Source organism: Scleropages formosus, chromosome 22 (genome assembly GCF_900964775.1).
Source record: "Scleropages formosus chromosome 22, fSclFor1.1, whole genome shotgun sequence".
NCBI classification, from domain to species: Eukaryota; Metazoa; Chordata; class Actinopteri; order Osteoglossiformes; family Osteoglossidae; genus Scleropages; species Scleropages formosus.
This window is the reverse complement of record NC_041827.1, coordinates 16,214,941-16,236,102: the sequence shown is the minus strand read 5'-3', so window position 1 is coordinate 16,236,102 and position 21,162 is coordinate 16,214,941. Positions and strand designations below refer to the sequence as shown.

Sequence of the window (21,162 nt, the reverse complement as noted above, 5' to 3'; positions counted from 1 at the left end):
GTGAGTAAGAGATATGATGTGATAAATAGATATAAATATAAATAGCGTTGTGTACTGCACTGGTTTACTCTCTAGGGGGGATTTAGCTGTTTATGAGGTAGATGGCATGAGGAAATTAACTTTTCTTGTGCCTGGCTGTCCTGGTGCTCAGTGCTCTGTAGCGCCGACCAGATGGCAATGGTTCGAAGAGGGAGTGGCCTGGATGTGAGGGGTCTAGAATGATTTTGCTAGCCCTTTTACTGACTCTGGACGAGTGCAGTTCTTGGAGGGCTGGGGTGTGTGCCAATGATTCTTCTAGCAGTCCAAACTATCTGCTGTAATCTTCCGATGTCTGATTTCATAGCTGAGCCAAACCAGGCAGTTATAGAGGTGCAGAGGACAGACTCGATGACTGCAGAGTAGAATTGCATCAGTGGCTCCTGTGGCAGGTTGAACTTCCTCAGCTGGTGAAGGAAGTACAACCTCTGCTAGGCCTTCTTCACAATGGAGTCTATGTGGAACTCCCACTTCAGGTCCCGTGAGATGGTGGTGCCCAGGAACCTGAATGACTCCACTGTTGCCACAGTGCTGTTCATGATGGTGAGTGGGGATAGTGCTGAGGTGTTTCTCCTAAAGTCCACAATTATCTCTACTGTTTTGAGCATGTTCAGCTCCAAGTTGTTATGACTGCACCAGACAGCCAGCTCTTGGACCTCCTGTCTGTAAGCAGACTCGTCACCATCCCGGATGAGGCCAATGAGTGTGGTGTCGTCTGCGAACTTCAGGAGCTTGACAGAGGGGTCTTTGCAGTGCAGTCGTTGGTGTACAGGGAGAAGAGCAGTGGGGAGAGCACACATCCCTGGGGGATGCCAGTACTGATCGTGTGAGTCTTGGATGAGAATTTTCCCAGCCTCACTAGCTGCTGCCTGTCTGTCAGGAAGTTGGTGATCCACCAACAGATGGAGGTGGATCACAGAGAGCTGGGTTAATTTGGACAGGAGGAGGTGTGGGATGATAGTGTTGAAGGCCGAACTGAAGTCCACGAACAGGATCCCCACATAAGTCCCTGGCTTGTCCAGATGTTGCAGGATGTAGTGCAGTCCCATGTTGACTGCATAATCCACAGACCTGTTTGCTCGATAAGCAAACTGCAGAGGGTCCAGCAAGGGTCCAGTGATGTCCTTCAGGTAGCCCAACACCAGTCTTTCAAATGACTTCATGACCACAGACATTAAGGCGACAGGTCTGTAGTCATTAAGTCCTGTGATTTTGGGTTTCTTCGGAATGGGGATGATGGTGGAGCGTTTGAAGCAGGAAGGAACTTCGCACAGCTCCAGTGATCTGTTGAAGATCTTTGTGAAGATAGGGGCCAGCTGGTCAGCACAGGTTTTTAGGCAGGCCGGTGAGACACCGTCTGGGCCTGGTGCTTGCCTTGTCTTCTGTTTGCGGAAGACTCGACACACCTCCTCTTCACAAATCAAAGGTGCAGGGGGGGGGGAAGGTGGGGGTTACTGGAGGTGTTAATTGATGCGTGGAGAGAGGGTCAGAATGGGTGTGGGGCGTAAGACAGGGTTTTTCAAACCTGCAATAAAACTCATTCAGATCGTCGGCCAGTTGTTGAGTTGACACAGTGCTAGGGGATGGTGTCTTGTAGTTGGTGATGTCTTTCAGGCCTTTCTACACTGATGCTGGGTCGTTGGCTGAAAATTCATTCTTCAGCTTTTCAGAGTAGTTTCTCTTAGCCACTCTGATCTCCTTTGCCAGTGTGTTTTTGGTCTGTTTATACAAGACTCTGTCCCCATTCCTGTAGGCGTCTTCTTTGGCCTGACAAAGCTGTCTGAGTTTTGCAGTGAACCAGGGTTTGTCGTTGTATGTTAAACGAGTCCTGGTAGGGATGCACATATCCTCGCAGAAACTGATATACGATGTTACAGAGTCTGTGAGCTCATCCAGATCGGTAGCAGCAGCCTCAAAAACACTCCAATTGGTGCACTCGAAGCAGGCTTGTAAGTCCTGCTCTGCTTCCTCAGTCCATATCTTAAAAGTCCTTGTTACAGGTTTAGCTGATTTCAGTTTCTGCCTGTAGGTCGGTATAAGATGAACCAGACAGTGACCAGAGAGCCACAAGGCTGCCCGTGGGACAGAGTGATATGCATCCTTTATTGTGGTGTAACAGTGGTCCAGTATATTACTGTCTCTGGTAGGACATGTAACATGCTGTCTGTATTTTGGCAGTTCACGGGAGAGATTTGCTTTATTAAAGTCCCCGAGAATGATTATAACAGAGTCCGGGTGTTGTTGCTCTGTGTCTGTGATCTGATCCACCAGCTCTTGCAGTGCTGCGTTCATGCACGCTTGCGGTGGAATGTAAACACTTACGAGGATGAACGAGGAAAACTCCCACAGCAAGTAGAAAGGCTTACAGTTGATGAAGAGCACTTCTAGGTCGGGACAGCACGTCTTCAATGCTGGTACATCTGTACACCACCTTTTGTTGATGTAGAAGCAAGTCCCACCGCCACGTGATTTTCCCGCTGATTCCACGTCGCGATCCGCTCTGAACAGCTGGAAGCCCAGCAGATGTAGCGCGCTGTTCGGAATGGCTTCATTCAGCCAGGTTTCCATGAAACACAGAGCAGCAGAGTTTAAGAAGTCCTTGTTTTTTTGGGACAGGAGGAGAAGTTCGTCCATTTTGTTGGGTAGGGAGCGGAGATTCGCCAGATGGATACTAGGCAGCGATGTTCTAAAGCCACACTTTCGGAACTTTACTAGCGCGCCGGCTCGCTTTCCACGCTTGTGCATCTTGGAGCACTTGAGCAGCGCCGCTGCACCTCCGACTACAATGTCCAGCAAAACGTCAGAATAATCGAAAACCGGTAAAATATTGGGTGGTGTGTACTGCCGAATGTTCAGCAGTTCTTCCCTGGTAAAACTGATTGAAGGAACATAACTAAAGACAGGACAAACTAACAAAAACAATAAAACAATTGTGGAGCTCCACACCGAGGCGGCCATTCGCGGTGCCATTGCTGACTAAAGATACGGGGAGAACATGCAAACTCCACACATACTGGGCGGGGATTGAGCCTACATCCTCTCACAGCATCTAGGCACTGTGAGACAGCATCCAAAAACCCCAGCAAAATACTACAGAGCTCTTAAACATTTTGTGTCCAGTTAGCCCACCTGTAACAAAGAAAAAGATTACACTAAAATGAACCCTACTGAAAGGCTCACTGGTTGAAAATGAATACTAACATAGTCACTCCTACAGAACATTTCCCCGCAACTCTCCACCTTCATCTCTAAGATCATCAACACCTCGCGCTCCTCTGGCTGTTTCCCAGCTGCCTTCAAAACTGCTCTAATTTCACCTCTGTTAAAAAAAACCCTCACTGGATCCCAATCTGGTTGAAAATTACAGACCAGTCTCTCTCCTCTTCTTCCTGTCTGAAACCCTAGAGCGGGCAGCCTGTGATCAACTGTCTGATTTCCTCACCCAGAACCATCTCCTCAACAGTTATCAGTCTGGTTTCAAAGTTGGTCACTCCACTGAGACGGCCCTTCTGGCGGTATCTGATGCTCTCCAAGCTGCTAAAGCTGCCTCCCTCTCCTCTGTCCTCATCCTCCTCGATCGGTCTGCAGCTTTAGATACTGTCAACCACCGCATTCTAGACTCCTCTCTTAACCAGCTTGGGATTAAAGGTGCGGCACTAAGATGGTTTGAGTCCTACCTATCTGACAGATCCTATCAAGTGGTCTGGCAGAGCTTCCGTTCTTCTCCTCTGCCTCTCTCAACCGGTGTTCCACAGGGCTTGGTATTGGGTCCTCTTCTTTTCTCAATCTACACCTCCTCCCTCAATCCGGTCATAGCCTCCCATGGATTCAAATACCACTTCTATGCTGATGATACCCAACTCTTCCTCTCCTTTCCATCTGGTGCATCAGACATCTCCGCACGCATTGCTGCCTGCCTGTCAGACATCTCTTCATGGATGTCTGATCACCACCTCCAACTCAACCTCCCCAAAACAGAGATTCTTTACCTCCCAGCTGGTCTGTCCTCCTGTCACAATCTGTCAATCAAACTGGACAACTCACTCATTTCACCTAACTCCCTGACTAAGATTCTGGGAGTAAGGATTGACGAGTTTGTCATTCTCTCAGCACATCAAAGCCACAACCTGCAGATATATCCTGCATAGTATTTATTCATAGGTTCTGTCCCTACCTCACAACTGACTCTGCCCAACTACTTGTCCAGGCCATGGTGACTTCCCGTCTGGACTACTGCAACTCTTTCCTGTGTGGCCTTCCTGCTACTGCCATCAAACCTCTGCAGCTTTTCAGAATGCTGCTGCACAAATTGTGTTTGATTTGCCAAAGCGTTCCCACGTATCTCCTCTACTCATTTCTTTGCATTGGCTTCCTATACCTGCCCGAATCAAATTGAAGACCCTGGTTATTGTAAATGCATCAATAGAACTGCTCCCAGCTATTTATAAGACTTGATCAACTGCTACACCCCAGCCAGACCCCTTCGCTCATCTAATTCTGCTCGCTTGGTGGTCCCGCGCACAAAAGGTAAAGCTTGGAGGTTCTCGGTTCTGGTTTCGTTGCGGTGGAATGACCTTCCCCTTTCACTCAGAACTGCGGAAACTCCGTCTACATTCAAGAAGGGTCTGAAAACTCACTTTTTCTGAACCCACTTCGCCCAAGATCTTTCCATAATTGTTTATGCACCGTAACTTCACAAGCATCCCCAGATATAGCCTTTATTCTGCCACTACTCCGGCATTTTATTTGCTTGTTTGTGTATGTTATAATATTTTTTTGAAAAAAAAAGAAAAAAATTGGTGGGAGGGTATCAGGATTTGTCTATCCTGTGTTTTATGGATGTACTTGAACAATGAATCTCGGTGCAGCAAGTGGAATGTAAAAAACTAGGTTTACTTGAGACTTACAAGTCTTCAGCTATGTCTCTTTCTCTTAATGTAATGCATAAATTGTACTTTTGCTGAGATGTACAAAAACGTCTGCTAAATTAATAAATGTAAATGTAAATGTAACCGTTCTGTTAACTCTTTCTTTCAGACCATTGATTCACAGCTTCAACCAAATGCATGACGATACTGTAAGTACCAAAACAAAACCATTTCTAATAATATTCACAGACATAACCATCCTAATACTTTCAAAATATGACTTCACAAAAGAGGTTTACTGCCTTTTACCGTGGTCTCTACAAAGAAATTTAAAAAATAACATACTGGTGGAAAAGCACCAGAGAAACTTTGAACATCAGCGTGTCCAATCATTTTGCAGGCAATTAGTATCACTCAACCAAATCCTTTTCTCCATGGATGCCTGTATTCCCCTCTCAAATTAATTCATACACACAAGTAAACACACTGATGAACCCACAGAAAACAAACTGCTTATATAAAGCACCCAGTACATATCTCTGACAATACAGACAAGGAAGCCATCAGAGGTAAGTCACTTTCATTTTATAAGTGCTGCTAAAATTCATAATATTTTTAAGGCATGTAATCAAGGATTACATAAATTGAAGGTGCCATTAATATCTGTACACTGCTTTGGAAGTTCACTGAAATTGCCTAAAGAATATTACTGCAGCGTATTAGAGGGACAGCTGGCAGCATAGTGGTTAGAACTGCTGCCTTTGGATCCAAAAATTGTTGGTTTGACTCTTACCTCCAGCTGTAGTACCCTTGAGCAAGGTACTTTTACTAAATTGCTCCAGTGAAATTACCCAGCTCTATAAATGATTAAATAATTGTATGTAGATTAACATTGTAAGTTGCTTTGGAGAAAAGTGTCAGCTGAATGAGTGAATGTATCATTCCATTTATTAAAGGTAACCCTATATTTTTCAGCTATTATTGCTGTAAAAGGCCGTGTTTATTTCAGATGTATGGCTGACACCACTAGTTAAACACACACACACACACACACACATTTTCTGAACCACTTGTCCCATACGGGGTCGCAGGGACCCGGAGCCTAACCCGGCAACTCAGGGCGTAAGGCTGGAGGGGGAGGGAACACACCCAGGATGGGACGTCAGTCCATCGCAAGGCACCCCAAGCAGGATTCGAACCCCAGACCCCACCAGAGAGCAGGACCCGGTCCAACCTACTGCGCCACAGCGCCCCCCGTAGTTAAACACAAAACTGAAAAAAAAAAAAAAAAAAAGTTATCTATTGGCAATGGAATTCCCTTTCATTTCAGCAATTTTTTGTTTCCATTACTGCTATTTATTTTGTTCATCATTACAGGAAACTTCCCATGTTTACAAACACTGGAAAAAAATGAACTCAACTGGTTATCCATCCAAGCCTGCCCAGGATGATTTTAAAGAAGCTTTCTTCAAAAACTTCATTGTTGTTTTCTTGGGCATCACAATCAATTATGTTAATGGAATTTTTGTGTTCATATTCTCCAGGAGTCCAGTTTTTTACATGGAGTCAAGGTACATACTGTACATACATCTGGTGATCAATGACATGATCATGCTTTGCATAACAGTTAGTTTACATGTTGTAAGCTATACCATGCCATTGATAAATGTGTCAGTCTGCTGTGTTCTACTACTTGTGGGATCTGTGACCACTAAGAACACTCCCATGAGTCTGGCTGGAATGGCAGTTGAACGCTACATCGCTATCTGCAAGCCCCTGCGTCACTCACAGACCTGCACCGTGAGAAGGACCTACATGCTCATTCTTCTTATCTGGTCTGTGGCATTCATCCCAGAACTGGCTGATATTGTCATTTTGTTCCTGACTCGACCACTAACTATTTTCACCTCCAGAATTTTGTGTTATCGTTTGGCTATATACAATACATCTCATCATTTAGACAAATCTGTGGTATTAAATGTACTTCTCCTGTCTTTTGTGTGGATTACACTGATCTATACTTATTTCAGAATTTTCATTACTGCTAAAACTGCAACAACTGATCAAGTTTCTGCTAAAAAGGCTCAGAACACCATTTTACTACATGGCGTACAGCTGCTGTTCTGTATGATGTCTTATATTGCTCCTTTGTTGGAATTAATTCTCTTTCCACTTTTCCCCAATGATAAAACAAAGATAATGTTTTCAACTTTTATAATAACAAATATCTTACCAAGATTCCTAACTCCTTTGATATATGGGATTCGAGACCAGAAATTTGTTACACATATTAAAAAACTACTGATACTGTAATTTATTAATCTTTTAATTTCAGATTACAAGGCTTATTTATCTGAGACCTCAACTATTTCCAAAGAATTTGCAATTGATTATGAATTTAGGGTAAACACCTATGACATTCACCAGAGTGGCTAAAGCTCAAAGAAATGCAGTTTTTATGTTAATCAGAGGAGTTTTTGTGAAGCATATAATGTTTCCAAGGTTCTGAAACAAAATGCTGAAATGTATATAATTTTATCTACTTACACTGCTAAATCTGTGCTCATTTGGCCACTTTTAAGGAATAATGTACATTTACATGTAAAGTAAGCAACATATACACTGATGTACATGTAATGTAAAAAAGGTAAGTAGTAATAAATAAAATGTTAAATAAATGTGGCCAAAAAAAATTAACATGCCTACCTGAACAAAAACATTTTTTAACTTCTCCCAAATTCATAAACCTATCATTAAAAGGTGTACCTATGACAGACACTGTATAAATGTCAGAAATGAATAAAATCTGGGTCTGCTTAATTTGGGAAAATTCAAGAAAGTAAGCTGTCTGCAGAAATAAAACTTTCCACAGCAGACCAGTGTTCTACTCAAAAAAAGCTTCTATGCTCCGTAATATTTTTTTGTAATATTACGTGAGGTGATAGTCTATTAAAATTGTATTATGTGAGGTTCTGCTATAACTGCAGAATAAATGTGTGAAATGGAAGCGATAAGATGGGAAATGTTGACTATTAAAAATATAAATTTAATGCTGAACTGAAATAAAACTGGATACATTGATTTACCACTTAATAACAACACGCAAAGAAAAATGAGAAGCTAAACTGAAGAAAGATTCTTCAAAAACTGTGCAGCTTGCGTTCTACTTTCTGTTGTGTACTTCAGTTGTCTCCTGATGCACAAGTACAAAACTGCATGACGGGTACAGTTCTGTTAGCTTGTATCTGTATGACCTTCTGATGGCTCACAGTGACCTTATTTATATTTATTCATTGAGCAGACACTTTTCTCCAAAGTGACTTCCAGTGAAATCTACATAGTGTTATCAGCCCACACACCTCATTCACCAAGGTGACTCACACTGCTAGATACACTACTTACAAAAGGTCACTCATCCATACATCAATGGAACACACACACTCTCTCTCTGTCACTCACACACTATGGGTGAACTTGAACAGCATGTCATGTCTTTATTTTGCTTTACATTTCCCAGTACTCTTTGTCACCTCATTTAGAGTGAACTGAACACTGGCTGGAGGGGGAGGGGAATAATTCAGAAACCATTTTGCATATATATCCAGCTTCTTTCTCTGATGGAAAAATTTTATATATTGATTTATCTTTTGTTTTTTAAATTTTTTTTTCAATGTGTTCATTTAATTTAACTTCTAAAAGTGAACAGCCTTTGATAGAGATACAGTTTCTCAAAGTATTTTCTGCATCACTGTGGGGCTTCTTTATGTGGATTGTGGAATTTCTGCAGTTTGTGTGACATTCTGCACAAATTTATTTATTAAATGAATACATTTCTTGCTTGGTCTAACACTACAGGCTGTAATCGGAAGAAAAAGTAAAATCTCTTGAGCATCACAAAACTAAACTACCACTCAAGTTGTGCAAAATATTAATATAGGACCTATTACCTTTTCACGTAATTAGCTTATCTTGACACACAAGGTATGTCCAGAATCCCCACTGATTTCTACCTGAGTGATTTCTTAAAATCTGTTTTTTTTGGGGGGTTGTTGCACTAATTTGACATTTTCATGCCTTAAACTGAATTTAAAAATGGGTACATTTTTCAACAGATACAGTTTTCAAAAACAATCAAAGGTATATACCATCAATATTTAAAATGGGGGGGAATTTTTTTAAAAAAAAGTCCTACCATACCAGATATGCATTTTGTCATTATTGTTTGTAAAACTATAGCTGTAGGACACAAGCAATAAAGCAAAATTTGTGATCAAATCAGAAAGCTCAAAGAAAAGGAACTAACATACAAAAATAAGCTAAATTAAAACTGACTGCAAAATTAGCAGAATAACGTTTGATGGGATAGTGTAATAAGAATGACTGCATCAGCCCAGCATTTATTCATTTAGCTGACACTTTTCACCAAAGCAACTTCGCAACATTTAGAGATTTACAATTATTTAGCCTTTTGTACAGCTGGGTAATTTTACTGAAGCAATTCAGGTAAGTACATTGCTCAAGGTACTACAGCTGGAGGTAAAAGCTGAACCTGCAACCTTTGGGTCCAAAGGCAACAGCTTTAATCACTACACTACCAGCTGTCCTTTTTTAAAGTTTAAGGACATTTATATACATTTAATAGTATTATTACTATATTACATGCTATTAATATAATTATTCTTTAATAATTATTCTTCAACTTTGTTAAAGAATGTAGGGGTGTAGCTAATTAGGCTCCACTTAAAGAATATTTTCCCTGCCCCTCTCCTACCCTTTAAATAAAAAAAGTATATATAGGTGGTTCCCGATTTATGATGGGGCTATGTTCCCCGAAACCCATAGTAAGTCAAAAATATCCTAAGAAAAAATGCATTTATTACACCTAATACACACCTCTGTGTGAGAGAGTGGGAAATGCGGTTCACTGCAGTGCTGCTTCCCACCATCGTGAGAGTATCATACTGCATATCACTTGCCTGGGGAAAAAAAATCAAGATTCAAAATCTTAAGTAAGGCATTCCGTAGGAACCGATCTCCAGCTCACCATCATAAAGTCGAAAAAATTGTAAGTCAAAGCGTCGTAAATCGGGACCACCTGTATATTTACAAGTGGAATTTTGATGGGCCCTACCTACATCTGTCGCTACCATCCACCCCACTAACTATAGCTCTAGTGTGGTAACGTCACCTTCAACAGGCCCCCACTACTTATTATTATTATTATTATTATTATTATCATCATCATTATTGTGTTCAATAACTGTCATTCCTCTGAATAGGCCCAAAATTGAAACACACACACAGAAAACCTACAGTACCAATCATTAAAAAAGCATATCACTGCCACAAGGCTACAAGGCTACATAATAATAGGTACAGTTATTTCTGGCTTCATAGATGCTCTACATTTAAGCAAATTTTTTTATTTTTTATTTATTTATTTTTTTTTTTGTATTTCGACCTATAGCTTAAGTAAAAATATAGCATATATACCATCACTGAAAATGCGCAGCGTCTCCAGAGTTGGGTATTTCTCGTCACACTCGACATTTAAAGGTGTTACATGGAATTAAAGAATTATTATTAAAGAATAATAACTTTATTTGCGTATAATATCGTAATAATAGTATTAAATGTGTATAAATGTCTTTAAACGGCTGCTCAAAAGGAAATTTCATAAGCCTGAGATTATGATAAGCATAAGGCGGGAAATTTTTCTCTGTCTGCTGCTGCGTCCGCGTCAGTGTTCAGCGCTGACGAGGTAACTTTCGGGAACATTCAGGAACATTTCGCAGTGTTTGGCGACATCAGGGGACATTTCGAGATGCTTTTTTCATAATCTGGGCATACCTGGGGTGGCAGACAGGCAATGGACGAAGCTCGGAGACGCTTCTAGCCGCTTTTCTGAGTCCCGCCGGGGCAGGAGGTCAGCGACAGCGCGAAGCCCCCGGAAAAAAGGGCGTCTTCACCTTCACCGCTCCCGTGGAACCTGGAGCAGAAGGGGAGGAGTTCTTACTTGTTCCCGCCCGCACACTCGCCTATCGCCTGTGAGGAGGGGGGAAAGCGAAAAGAGCACAGGACACACATTGATGTCACACGCGCTAAGAAAGTACTGAGAGTTTTCTAACAAACGTTACACACTCGATGAAAAGAAAAAAAAAATCCGAAACATCACGGCCAGGTGAACAGGTTTGCACTGACTGACCACACAGGGCAGGTGCATTGTTTGTTCTAATAAAATCCAAGTTGGTTTAGAACAATCAATCAATGCACCTGCCCCGGTGGTCAGTCAGTGCAAATTCATTCAAAACATAGTTACTATGTTTTGAATGAATACGATTTTTGGAAGAATAATCATTGTGTATTCCTGTCGCAGATTACCGTTTTTCTTCTTTCTTTTTTCTTCTCGCCGACCGTCAACTTTCGTGATTTCATCCGGATCTGTCGTAACCCACAATGGATATTCTTTACGTTGTTTTAATTAGTTTAATGTGCTTTACACACTCAATACGAAGCGTGATGTAGAAGTGTTGTTTAAGCAAACACGACTTAACTGATAACAGTACAGTGTGAGGATTTCTTAGTTGCTAACCTTGCCGAAACATCCACACGATCCCTTGCGGTGAGTAGCGTAAAATATCGACGGTCCCTAACTCCTCCAGCGGGAGTGACCGCGAACATCAGATGTCAGTTCAAAGTGGACGGGTGCGCGTGGAGAGCAGCGCTGGACCGGCCAAAGGAGTCCGTTCTGTCTTTGTTTAACAGCGTCAGATAAACAGCAGCATCTGACAACAGTTACATTTTTGTGAAACAGTTAGAAGATGCGCTCCATCGGGGATTTAAGCCGGGCTCCGCTCTGCTGTTTCAAGTGGGACCGACAGAAAAAGATGTGATTTCGCAAAAAAAAAAAAAAAAAAAAAAAAATCAGAAGTGGAAGCTTCTTATTGCAAGGTGAGTCGAACACGTTCCGCCCTGTGAACTTCTATGTAATTATGTCTATATTTTATGAGCTCCATCGTCTCCAAGGCGACGGGAAGCTTAGCCTAAGTTGAGCGCGGTCGCGCGATCTGTAAACGGGACTCTTTTTTCTATCTATCTCACCTGTCACTGACCTCTGGGCTCGGCTCCCGTCCTCATGCATTCTTTCGTTCAAGTGCGATTTTGGTTAACATTTCATAGCCCGCGCATCCCAAGCAGAGAGCTCCAGATCTTTTGAATTATTGATACACTTTATTTTTTCCACCCATTTTGCATGTGGAGCATATTGAATATTCTCCAGCGCGTAGTGGAGTGGAGACGCACCGACGGTGAAGCTCCGGTAAGGACAGAAAATCCACCCATTTTTTCACCGTACCAGAGTATATTTTAATTACAATGTCACCATTGCACCATTGTCCACTATTTCTACATCCACCTGTCACTCTGCTCGCACTATCTCTCTATCTTTCTGGTTGTTTATATTGTGATACTATTTAATAAGCCCTGTCATTTTTTATGCCGGTTGAAGTTTTTCCTAGTATTTTATATTAAATGTCATTATTAATGTCATTCCTGCACCAGAGTTCAAGATAATATACCTAGACTTTAATATTAAATGTAAATGTCTAATTAATACTGTAATGTATTTAAAAATCACTTTTTATCCTTTTTTGATGTAAGACAATACCTTGTGCCAGATCATGTTCTCTTAGTATTAGCCACTTTAAAGTGTGTGTTTTAACCAAGCCATTGATTTTTCTGCCTTCATTCATACCAGATGAGAATGTTTCTATCTACAGTAATGCTCTTTGTTGCTGGAGGAGCTTGATGTTTGCATACAGCCTCTGCCTTTATTTGAAACAAAAGACATGAGCATCACAATATGCCCGCAATCTATTTTAAGGGCCATCTACCACAATACATTTACATCAAGTTGCTATCATTTCATTTGCGCTAAACAAAGAGTGCAGAAGGTCCCTTGGATACTTTTGATCAATTATTTAACTTTTCATTTTTTAATTATTGATTCATATTACACATTTTTTAATTGTTCATTATAAAACATTAAAAGAAGAAAATGTGCTTGTTAAAATTAAGCAAAATGCAGAATTTAAAAAAAAAAAAAAAATTGTGGTAAGCTCATAGTCCTTCTAAGTGTCACATGCTGTTTAAATGGCAACAGAAACTGCCAAGTAAATAATCCTGAAGCATCTACACTGGTTATTCATCATCTACTCCCAATAAATGTGCTACCTATCAGTTACTTTTACATAAACTAAAAAAGTGCCAATGTCAAAATTAACCTGAGACTAAAATGTTTGTGTTGTATATTGTATGTGCAATATATGTGAGTGTGACTAATATGTCATTGTTGCATGGCTGTCTGTGTCCTCCCCATGCTGTTGTGTGTAGTGTGTCTCGCTAGGACTGTCTTTCTGCCTACTGTATGTTTGGTCAAACTCTGACCGAGGTCTTTCCACACTTTGCTTCTGGCTGGTTCACAAGATTTCCTGGTTCAGTCGTGCTGTGATTTGGAGTCCGGTAATTTATGCTTAAAACTTTTCCTGAGAGATGTACATGTTCACTTTATTCGGCTATCATTGTCATTTTCTGTGGTCATACTACGTACATGGACAGTTTAAATGGAGCTGTAAAATGGAAGTCTTTACTTTAAAACTTAAGTGGTGCTCCGTATCCTGTTTAGAAATGTCTTTTAAGAAGGAGGAGACATTTAATATTTCACTAGTAGTGTAAATTCAAACTATTACGTGCACATTTTTAAATAATCAGGAATCTGTCTTCTCTATTCTCATTTTTATAGTCCTTGTCCATCTAAATCATATAGTAAAAGTAATCTAACAAAAGGAAAGAGGATATTATATTAATGCTACTTTGATACTGTGGGCTCTTGAAGAAGAACTCTTTTTTTTTTTTTTGTGATGTAGTGAATGGAAGCATGGTGAATGAAACCCTCCCTAGCTGGGACTCGGTCGTGGAGGACCAACTGGTTCACATCAATGTTGGCGGACTGAAGCAGAGCCTGAACTCCAGCACACTACGCAAATTCCCTGACACGCGCTTGGGACGGCTGCTAACCTGTGACTCCGAAGAGGCCATCCTGCAGGTTTGCGATGACTACGACGTGCAGCGGAAAGAGTTCTACTTCGACCGCAATCCAGGCCTCTTCCCATATGTGCTGCATTTCTACCAGACTGGAAAGCTGCACATCATGGAGGAGCTGTGTGTCTTCTCCTTCTGCCAGGAGATTGAGTACTGGGGCATCAACGAGTTCTTTCTCGACAGCTGCTGTAGCTACCGCTACCATGACCGCAAACTGGAGAGCAGACACAAGAGCTGGGATGAGGAAAGTGACGTCAGCAGCATCGACACCTCGATGGACGAGATTTCTGACCTTAACAAGGATATCCAGCACTTCCAGGATATGAGGTGTGGGAATGTAAGGAAGTGCCTTTGGCTCACCCTGGAAAATCCTGGCTACTCCATTCCTAGCAAGATCTTTAGCTTCGTGTCCATTGCTGTCGTGCTCACCTCCATCGCAACCATGTGCATCAACAGCATCCCCGAGTACCAGCACTTTGATGAGAACGGCAAGCTGATGGAAGACCCAACAATGCAGGCTCTGGAGATCTTCTGCATCTGCTGGTTTACCTTTGAAGTGGTGACGCGTATGTTGCTGGCACCCAACAGGCACAAGTTCTTCTTCCACCCGCTGAACATGATCGACATTGTGTCTGTGGTGCCCATTTACGTCACGCTTCTCGTGGACCTCATAGCCGATAGCGAGTCTGAGCTGGGAAACTTGGGGAAGCTGGTGCAGGTCCTCCGGCTCATGAGGATCTTCAGGGTGCTGAAGCTGGCCAGGCATTCCACAGGTCTGAGGTCCCTTGGAGCCACACTGAAGGTGAGCTCAGCCCCATGTGTTGTCCCAACTGCACCTCACAGGCCACAGACTGGTAATACGCAGCCCAGTTGAAATGAAACACTTTACTAGGGTCCTTACATTATTTCAATCATTTAATTTTTTAAATATATTACTTCTGTTGCACTTAATTAGTTGGTAATACTCGCTGTGTGTGAATTAATGAATTTATTTTTGTGGAACACAGAATATATGGACTTACATAGTTCATCACTGGCATAAACTATAGCAGATAGATCCAGAATTCAAACATGTTTAATAAGCACTGTTCATAGACTGAAGAAGCTTCTTAGAGCTGAACTGAAGTAAAATTACAAATTTCATCAGATAATTTTTAATAAGGAAAAAATTCACATCAGCAAAGCAGAACATATTTAGTGTTGGTAGTTACATTATCGCAAAGGATCTTAATGGTTTAAAGTGCCATAAGTAAATAATGAAATTTAGATATATTGTGACAGGCAGTATTAGCTCTTCTAGTCTACATATTGCACTGTCAGTTCTGATATAGATATTCTGATATAAACTCTGCTTTTGTGAAATGATTTAACAATGCTGAATGCCTTATGTTCTCAATTTTGGAATATTTCCTGCAAGTTATGGTGCCTGAAATGTAAAATTCAGTGAGTTAAAGCAGCACATTTCCAGTATATTATGTGCCATCTATAGGCCTACTTAGTTTTACCACATGATTTAGGGTTTTGAATTTGGGTGGAAAGAATGTGATAAAAACAAAATCACATTCGCTTCTCAGATCTCTGCCTGGCTAGAGAGGCAAAAATACAGCATGTGCATCAAAGGTTTATGCTGGCATTGGTCGTATCCTGGTTTGTTGGAACAGAGTTTTAGTTTTTACTCCTAATGAAGTACAAAAATAGTCAAAATCTACAAGATAATTTTGGAGGCTGAGGAAATGAGAAGAAGTTAGTCTTTAAAAATCTGAACACCAGGATTTAACTTCCATCAGGGAAATAGCAGTGTTTGTCCCTCGCATTTTAGGTAATTATGCAGTAAATATTTTAAAACTCCACAGCAGACGTCACTGGAACCAGAAATAGAGGAGGCTCTTCAGGTTTCCTGTGGTGTGTTTGCCTACAGCCAGTAGTCTGCCAAGAGCGAATGAGTCCATTGAGAATTTCAGGTCACAGTCAAAGGCACCAAGCATGTAAAGAAGAAAAATCACACATAATATTTCAACAGTGTTGTATTAAGTGTTACAGGGTTTTATTCATTTAGCTGACACTTTTCTCCAAAGTGACTTACAATGTTAAGCTATTAACTATGATTCACCCATTTATACAGCTGGGTAGTTTTTACTGGAGCAACCCAGGGTAAGTACCTTGCTCAAAGGTACCGCAGTACGGGGTATTACAATTCAGTTCCCTGTTCTACAGACGCTACAGATTACTATGTGCTTAGAACTTAACCTAAAATGCATCTGATTACTTCGATGAAGTTCTGACTATTCAGTACGCAACGCACAAGAGGAAGTTGTTCAGCTGGTCACAAATGCTGGCAGCTCATTTAACTGGAGGGGGGGCATTGCAATGATGGGGAATAAGTGTACTCTGGTACGATGGTGCCAGATGGTTGGCACTTTCAAATGTGCAGCTGCTGTTGGCAGTGATGTAGGGGATGATGATGGCCTGCAGATAATAAGGTTCCAATCCCTTTCCAGATCATTATTCCAGAACCTGAATCAAGAGCCTGAACTGTGGCCACAGCTGAAAGTTGTGGCAGAGTGGTGACACCAGTTGACAGGATTACATTTACATTTATTCATTTAGCAGATGCTTTTCTCCAAAGCGACGTACATCTCGGAGAAAATACAATTTGTGCATTACATTAGGAGAAAGAGAGACATAACTGCAGACGTGTGATTCTTAAGTAGACCTTGTTTGTTTCTTTCCACTTCATCCACCGATGTTCATCGCGTGAGTAGGTGCACAAAACTCAGGATAGACAAATTATGATCAGCAGGATTATTCAAATAAATCAAATTCCCGTGCTACACATATACTTAAACAAGAAGGATGGATTCACACATTGGGTTGTGAAACTCATATTAGGTTTATACTAATATGTCCACCATGAAATACGATGGCATTTCCAACTCTGATGCGTGTAAGTTTGGAGCCACCAGACTCCTTGCTCTGTTGAAGCTGCAGCCTTCATCCAGCAATGTAACACACTTGGCAGAGAGCAACGTGTAAGGTGCAGCCACAAACTCTGTGTGCAGCACATTGGAGACTCAAACCCTGGTCTTCTCTGTAGGACACGTGAACATTTACCGATGTAGACCTGATATAAGTGCTTCTCTGAATCAATGTGCTGTCGTAAGTCTGCAGTATCATGGTGTCAAGGGCGATTACTCTGATGATGTGACATTTTCCTGTAGAGAGGACAAATGCTGACTACGAACACTGTTAAACAGGTCCTTAGGTGTCAGAGATAAGCAGCCGAGGTACTCGTTGCTTTTGTCTTGAAGCGTTGTGTTGTATACATCGAAACTATGCATGACGCTGCTAACTCGGCCAGATATCTCTTGGGAAATAGGTTTTTTATGTTATTTACAATAATTATGTAGAAGGCTGTGAGACGTTGACAGGTGGAAGCATTCTGTCGCATCAACATCATGAACGGATTGAGACAGGATGTTGTCTTTGTACTTGCTGATGGACAGAATGGTACCTGTGATTCAGGAGAACGCTTGCCTGCTGCAAGGACTGTTAGGGATGCAAACAGCAAACGAGAAATAAATAAATGATGAGCACTGCCCTCATCTGCATCAGCTGCAGAGCATACAAACTCCCATTGCATTCGTACAGTGAGCCCAAACAGCCTTGAGAGTAACGGTGACAAGAGCGGTTTGTGTCTTGAACTTTTAGAATCATCTGGGTAATTGTTGTTTTAACCTGTAATAAAATTTGTCATACATATTTGCAGTTAACGTCATATGATCAAGGATGGTGTACTTTAACCGCCATCCAATTTTTGGACCATGTTCACTAATGCCCACTTTGTTACTGTTCATGTCTACGACCAAAGCTGCAATAATAAATATTCACCGCAGCTACTGAAGAAACACCCCCATTTCAAACCCAACAGTGGTATGTTAAACATGTGGATATACCATGATTCCTTTTGGAGGAGGCATCTGTGAGGAAATTTTTATTGAAATAATTATATATCGTCATTTCCCAACTGTCTCCCAGTGATGTCGTTCGCAGATAAGTGCGGTTATGAACGTTGGTTCATTGCCAAACCCTGATGTTAGCCAGCCAGTGACTGCACTTGTAATTTCTTCAAGGATGTCTATGAGTTGTGTATTTCAAACGATGAACAAAAACATACAGCTTGAACTTCAGACCTTGCCTTTCCTAGATGCTGCTGGGTTTTGAATACAAGGTGCCCTATTCTGCACTGAAGTAATTTTTGTGGTATTATGACAGACTTTCTTCCACCCCCCCAATTCACTGGTATAATTTTTCTAAAAAAAATCTTTCACATCTGAGGGTCTATATAGTGAGATAAATGTTTCAGAGCTCTGCTGGGAGGCTTCTATTTTGATATTTTGTGGAACCCTTTAACCTGTTCCATTAAGCTGGTCTGTGGTTGCGCCTGGTTGCGTAGAAGACAGGGGAAAACACGTGAGGAAGCCCAGGCTGCCTCGTGGAAGAGCTGGAGGACAGCTCAGGGCAAACCTCTACCACAGCTCTAGGGGTTTGCGCACCTTCCTCACATTGTCCAGTTCTTGCCCGTTCACTTCGTCCTTGTTCTCAAAGGCAATGTTTCTCATCTTCTAGTCTGGATATATGTTAAGAATTTCTACAGCTGACCTTCTTGTACCACTTGAGTTTTCATTAATCACAAAGTCCTTTTTGTTGTTGATTAGATTTTATGTAATAGTTGGAGAGATAGACGCTAACTGTCTGGCCCAGCATCTTCATGACATCTCTGTTTCTGCAGCACAGCTACCGGGAAGTGGGCATCCTCCTGCTATACCTGGCAGTGGGTGTGTCGGTGTTCTCAGGTATGGCCTACACCGCTGAGTACGAGGAGGACGTGGGGCTGGATACCATCCCGGCCTGCTGGTGGTGGGGCACTGTCAGCATGACCACTGTGGGCTATGGCGATGTGGTCCCTGTCACTGTGGCCGGCAAGCTTGCTGCCTCCGGCTGCATCCTGGGTGGGACCCTGGTGGTGGCTCTGCCCATCACCATCATCTTCAACAAATTCTCCCACTTCTACCGGAAGCAGAAGGCTCTGGAGGCCTCCGTGCGCAACAGCAACAAGAAGAGGTCCATAGCCCCGCAGGTTGAGGTGGATGCCGGGTCCGAAGGGGACAGTCAGTGCTTGGAGGACCTGGAGGAGGACATGGAAGTGGGGCAGGACAGGGAAGATGAGGGAGGAGTGGTGAATTATAGCTATGTTGATCACCCACTTCCCTGGGAGAGGAGGTTCTCTGTTGTATGAAGGAAGGCACCATGCTAACTCTGAACCGGGAACCCCTCCTCAGTGTCTCCAAAGAAAGATTCAGGGACACTGGATGCTCTGTTTCACAGCTAATAGTAAGATAAAACTTTGGTAATAGCACTTTTGAGGTTCGTGAATAAGATCACAGTAGCTCTACTCCAAAGGTATGAAAGCAGTTGGAATCTGGAGAACTTGTTTGAGAACTGAATGTGCTGTGATGAATGCTTTTGGAAGCATGACATCCCTTTTCAGTCTCTTCAACTCTCACCTCTGCAGCCATGCTGCATCCACTCCTACTCAAAACCATCAGATTTACCACCCTGCTGGAGAGCTTATGAATGCTGTTACGCAGTGCATCAGGAACCGGATACTCTCTGAAAGATCGGTTTTGTCTTACAAGTGTCATCTAGTAACTTTAGTGGGATTGAATGTAAGAGAAGTTGGGGGGTGGGGGTTCCAGTGCAGAATGCTCTTTAACAGCTTTGACACTTTGAATTACAGCCCAGATTTCAAACTTATACAAATAGGAAAGATGGGTTTGATCAACATCAGTCTGAAGATGCCAGAAAAATAAAGCTCACAATTTTCTCACTGTAGGAGCCAATATCCGTATCATTATATTACTGTACTAACATGTTAAAATATATACGACCATGTTCTGCAAAGCATGTAAAATTGACAGTGGGGACCCTTACGGTAGCTCTTGCAAAGACTGGAAACCCTATGATGATGTAATTGTATTTAGCTGACATAAATAGCAACAAATTATTTATTGACATAGCATTTGGAGTAGTACGCTTAAGTAGAAGAAATAGCCACAAATGGAGCATACTTGACTGGAGGGCTCTTGTAACAGTCATGGAGCAGCAGCGGCACTGGTGTGGTAAATAAAATGGGCAATTTGAGACAGGGGTTTCAGGCTTGCGGGGGATTCGTTTACAGATTTAATTACCCTTTGCTGTTTTCCATCTTAGTTGACCAATAAGGCTTCACTCCAGTCTGCTATTTCACTGAATAGTGCAAAAAAAAAAAAAAGGTTTTCACTGTTAAAATGTATGCATTTAAACATTTTTCTAATCATATTTCAGATGTTTGTGTTGATAATGTTGCCACGTTCACCTCTCTTTATGTTAAAGAGGGTGTTATGTTGAGCAGTATTTCTCACCCTGCCGTATTTCTCATTCAGTAATGTAGACTTCCACCCCCCCCCCAGTGCTTTTTACACTCGCTTTGAAACAGTGCTGCTGAGAGGTGTCTCCTGCCTCGGGCCACATTAAGTGTAACATAAGCTGTATTCCTGGAACATTCTGGGATTCATACCTCTTACTGAAACCAAAACCTTTCCCTACAGGAATTTACTGACCATTTCAAGTATCGCTGTTAAGTTGTAATGTGAAGCAGTTCTATCATTTCTGCCCTCCATCAAGTACCATTCATTCATACTACGCATAAAAGAGAATGGAGGTCGTATTCTTTCTGGTTTGTTTTTTAAAGCTTTAAGGAATCAGTGTTATGTAAACATGATCTATTACATTTATCTGTGCCACAGTTACTTGTTCCCTCTTTAAGTGTATTTTCATTGAAGCAACTGCTGTTTTCCTGTATTATCTGGTCTTCCAGCCATTTATCAAAGGCAGCTACTCAGCATCTCTTTGCCAAGTTTCTTCACCACGGTCAAGGCTGAGACATTATCTTTATCCTCTCATTACTGTCAGATAAAAAGTGTTAGACAGGGACTCCTGTATCAGTCTACTTATCTATGCCATTTTTCAGCATTGTTGCATTTTATCGTCGTCGTCACATCGGAGGATTTTGTGATTTCTCTGCGGTTTAGTTACCTTCAGCAGACAACCAATAGCTTGG

The 21,162-nt window shown here is 41.8% G+C and overlaps 2 protein-coding genes across 2 annotated transcripts; both read left to right on the top strand.

Moving 5' to 3' along the window:
• The first annotated feature begins 6,314 nt into the window (after positions 1-6,314).
• Positions 6,315-7,217, top strand: LOC108928351 (odorant receptor 131-2-like). Its single transcript, XM_018742247.1, has one exon. The coding sequence runs from the start codon at positions 6,315-6,317 to the stop codon at positions 7,215-7,217; it is 903 nt and encodes a 300-aa protein (XP_018597763.1).
• A 4,657-nt stretch (positions 7,218-11,874) lies between these two features.
• LOC108928385 (potassium voltage-gated channel subfamily S member 2) lies at positions 11,875-19,322 on the top strand. The gene is made up of 3 exons (XM_018742280.1): positions 11,875-12,222; positions 13,829-14,805; positions 18,793-19,322. Exons 2-3 carry the CDS (start codon positions 13,840-13,842, stop codon positions 19,297-19,299), a joined length of 1,473 nt encoding a protein of 490 aa, XP_018597796.1. The 5' UTR covers positions 11,875-12,222; positions 13,829-13,839; the 3' UTR covers positions 19,300-19,322.
• Positions 19,323-21,162: the final 1,840 nt, after the last annotated feature.